This window comes from Vipera berus (assembly GCF_964194415.1).
Source record: "Vipera berus genome assembly, chromosome: 2".
In the NCBI taxonomy this organism is placed as follows: Eukaryota; Metazoa; Chordata; class Lepidosauria; order Squamata; family Viperidae; genus Vipera; species Vipera berus.
In genome coordinates, this window is record NC_138203.1 from 126,829,219 (window position 1) to 126,831,571 (window position 2,353).

The window sequence follows — 2,353 nt, forward strand, 5'->3', positions numbered from 1 at the left end:
TCATCAATTATTGAAATATGGAGGAATAATAAACTTTGTCAAAACCAAAATCTTTACTTTCTCCAAATGCCTGAAACAGCAAATTGGGAAGTTAGGTGGACACACCATTGCGATGGTCAGGACCTTTAAATATTTAAGACTAGTTTTTCAAGTTTCTGAAAGCTGAAATGCTCACTTGAATTATGTACCACATCTCAAAATGAACAGAGCAATAGAACCATTAGTGTGACTTGGTGCTAATTATTTTATTTAACACAGTTTGTTACAGCTATGTTACAGTTACACTATGATTCCCTGTGAATCACCCTCTTAGGCACTGGAGCCATTAGAACAATTAATGCGACACCCATATATTTGTGGGGCTATCTATACAGTAGACCACTACTGTATCAATAGTAATATAAATTTATGCGAATCATCCTTGTCTGATCTCTCAAACACCTATGAAGGAAGGAATTAGGCTACTATGGTTACAGACCATGTCCTAACAAAATACATACCCCCCCAAAAAACCCCATTCACAGGCAATTGTTTACCATCTGGAGAAGAATTTGCACACAATGTGACAATCCTTTGTGATTGTTACATTGTGTGCAAATTTGCTAGTTGACAAAAATGATTTCCTTAAATAAAAATCCTTTGTGATATTTCAGGTAATCATTTTTCTCATCTAGTAAATAATGCAAATAAAACTTACCAGAATGCTCTATAATCTTAGATAGAATGGATCAGCTAAAAGCAGATATCTGTATGAGAATAGGAAATCTCGAAGGCTATAATCTCTATGGCTCACATGAAGACTTAAAGTGGAACAGAGAAATTATGTAAAAGAATTTTATACTTAGCCGTTTCCCTTAACTTGACATATCTATATATCCCTGAATCATTTCCTCCAAAAGCTAGTTTCCTCTCTTAAAAGCAATTCTCCTATTCTTAATCCCTATGTTTGTGTGGAATATTTATGAAGAATTCCAGGAGAACTTACAGCATCTTTATGTTTAAATTTGTTTCACTCTTACAGGTAGCATGGAAAAATGGGGAAATGCAACCACAGTGACTGAATTTGTACTTGTTGGGCTCTCTAAAAACTTCAAAGTTCGTGCTGGATTGTTTGTCCTCTTCTTGGTTATCTATCTCATTGCTGTAGCCGGCAATGGCCTCATATTGGTGCTGATTATCATAGATTCTCACCTCCACACACCCATGTATTTTTTCCTCAGCAACCTCTCCTTTATTGACATCAGCTACATCACCACCTCTGTGCCACAGATGCTGGTCCACTGCTTCATGGACAGACCTACTATCCCATGGGGCAGATGTTTTGCTCAGATGAGCATCAGTGGCTTATTAGCTATCACTGAATCCGTTTTGTTAGCTGTGATGGCTTATGACCGTTTTGTGGCAATATGCTACCCTCTGCGCTACAACCAGATCATGAGTCGTAATGTATGCATCCAGCTGGCTGTGAGCCTGTGGGCCAGCACCTTCATTATTACTATTGTCCCCTTTTTCACCATGCAGGCAACTTTGTGCCAGAAAAATGTGGTGAATCATTTCAAGTGTGAACTGCAGGCAGTGTTGAAACTGGCTTGCTCTGATACCCGTGCCAGTGGAATTAACATGATAGTAACCAGTGCCATTACCCTAGCATTCCCCTTCTTCTTTATCCTGGTGACCTATGGCCGTATTGGATTCACAGTTTTGCGTATCCATTCGGCCCAAGGTCGGAGGAAAGCCTTGTCCACCTGTGGATCTCATCTCACGGTGGTGAGCATATATTATGGCACCATCTTGGCCATGTATTTGAGGCCTCAAGCCAAGACATTCTCTGATAGGGAAAAAGTGGTGGCAGTCTTTTATGGAGTTGTGATCCCCATGTTAAACCCCATCATTTACAGCCTGAGGAACAGGGATGTGAAGGGAGCCTTCTGCAGACTGGCTGGGAAGAAGACAGAGGAGTAAGCCACCCAGGAACCAGGTTGATAGAACTTCCACAAGCAAGTCTTTTTTTATACATGGTTTTGTCATTCTATAAGAGAGGACCTTGTCAAGTGTCATTCTCCAAGTATTGTCATATGTCACCCCCACTTCTCTTTCCTTACTGCTCATGCTGGCTAAGGCGGACAAAAGTTGTGGTAGCAGCAGTCTGAAAACCAACCCTTGAGTATCACTTTTGAGCTGTATGGTCATCAAATCTTCTCAGAACTCTTGAGATTTCTACCAGGTTCACCTGCTTCTTCAATATGGTGGAATAATTACTTGGTAAACTGCATATATATATGTGTTAGCTCAGAGATATATGGTGGTACAAGGCCACATTGACTAATGATGTCACCCACCTCTGATGTGAAGC

The 2,353-nt window shown here is 40.3% G+C and overlaps 1 protein-coding gene across 1 annotated transcript; it reads left to right on the forward strand.

Annotated features, from left to right (window-relative positions):
- Positions 1-1,026: 1,026 nt before the first annotated feature.
- LOC308662809 (olfactory receptor 13H1-like) lies at positions 1,027-1,962 on the forward strand (the record flags this gene model as incomplete). Its single annotated transcript, XM_081318954.1, has 1 exon — positions 1,027-1,962. One exon carries the CDS (start codon positions 1,027-1,029, stop codon positions 1,960-1,962), a length of 936 nt encoding a protein of 311 aa, XP_081175080.1.
- Positions 1,963-2,353: the final 391 nt, after the last annotated feature.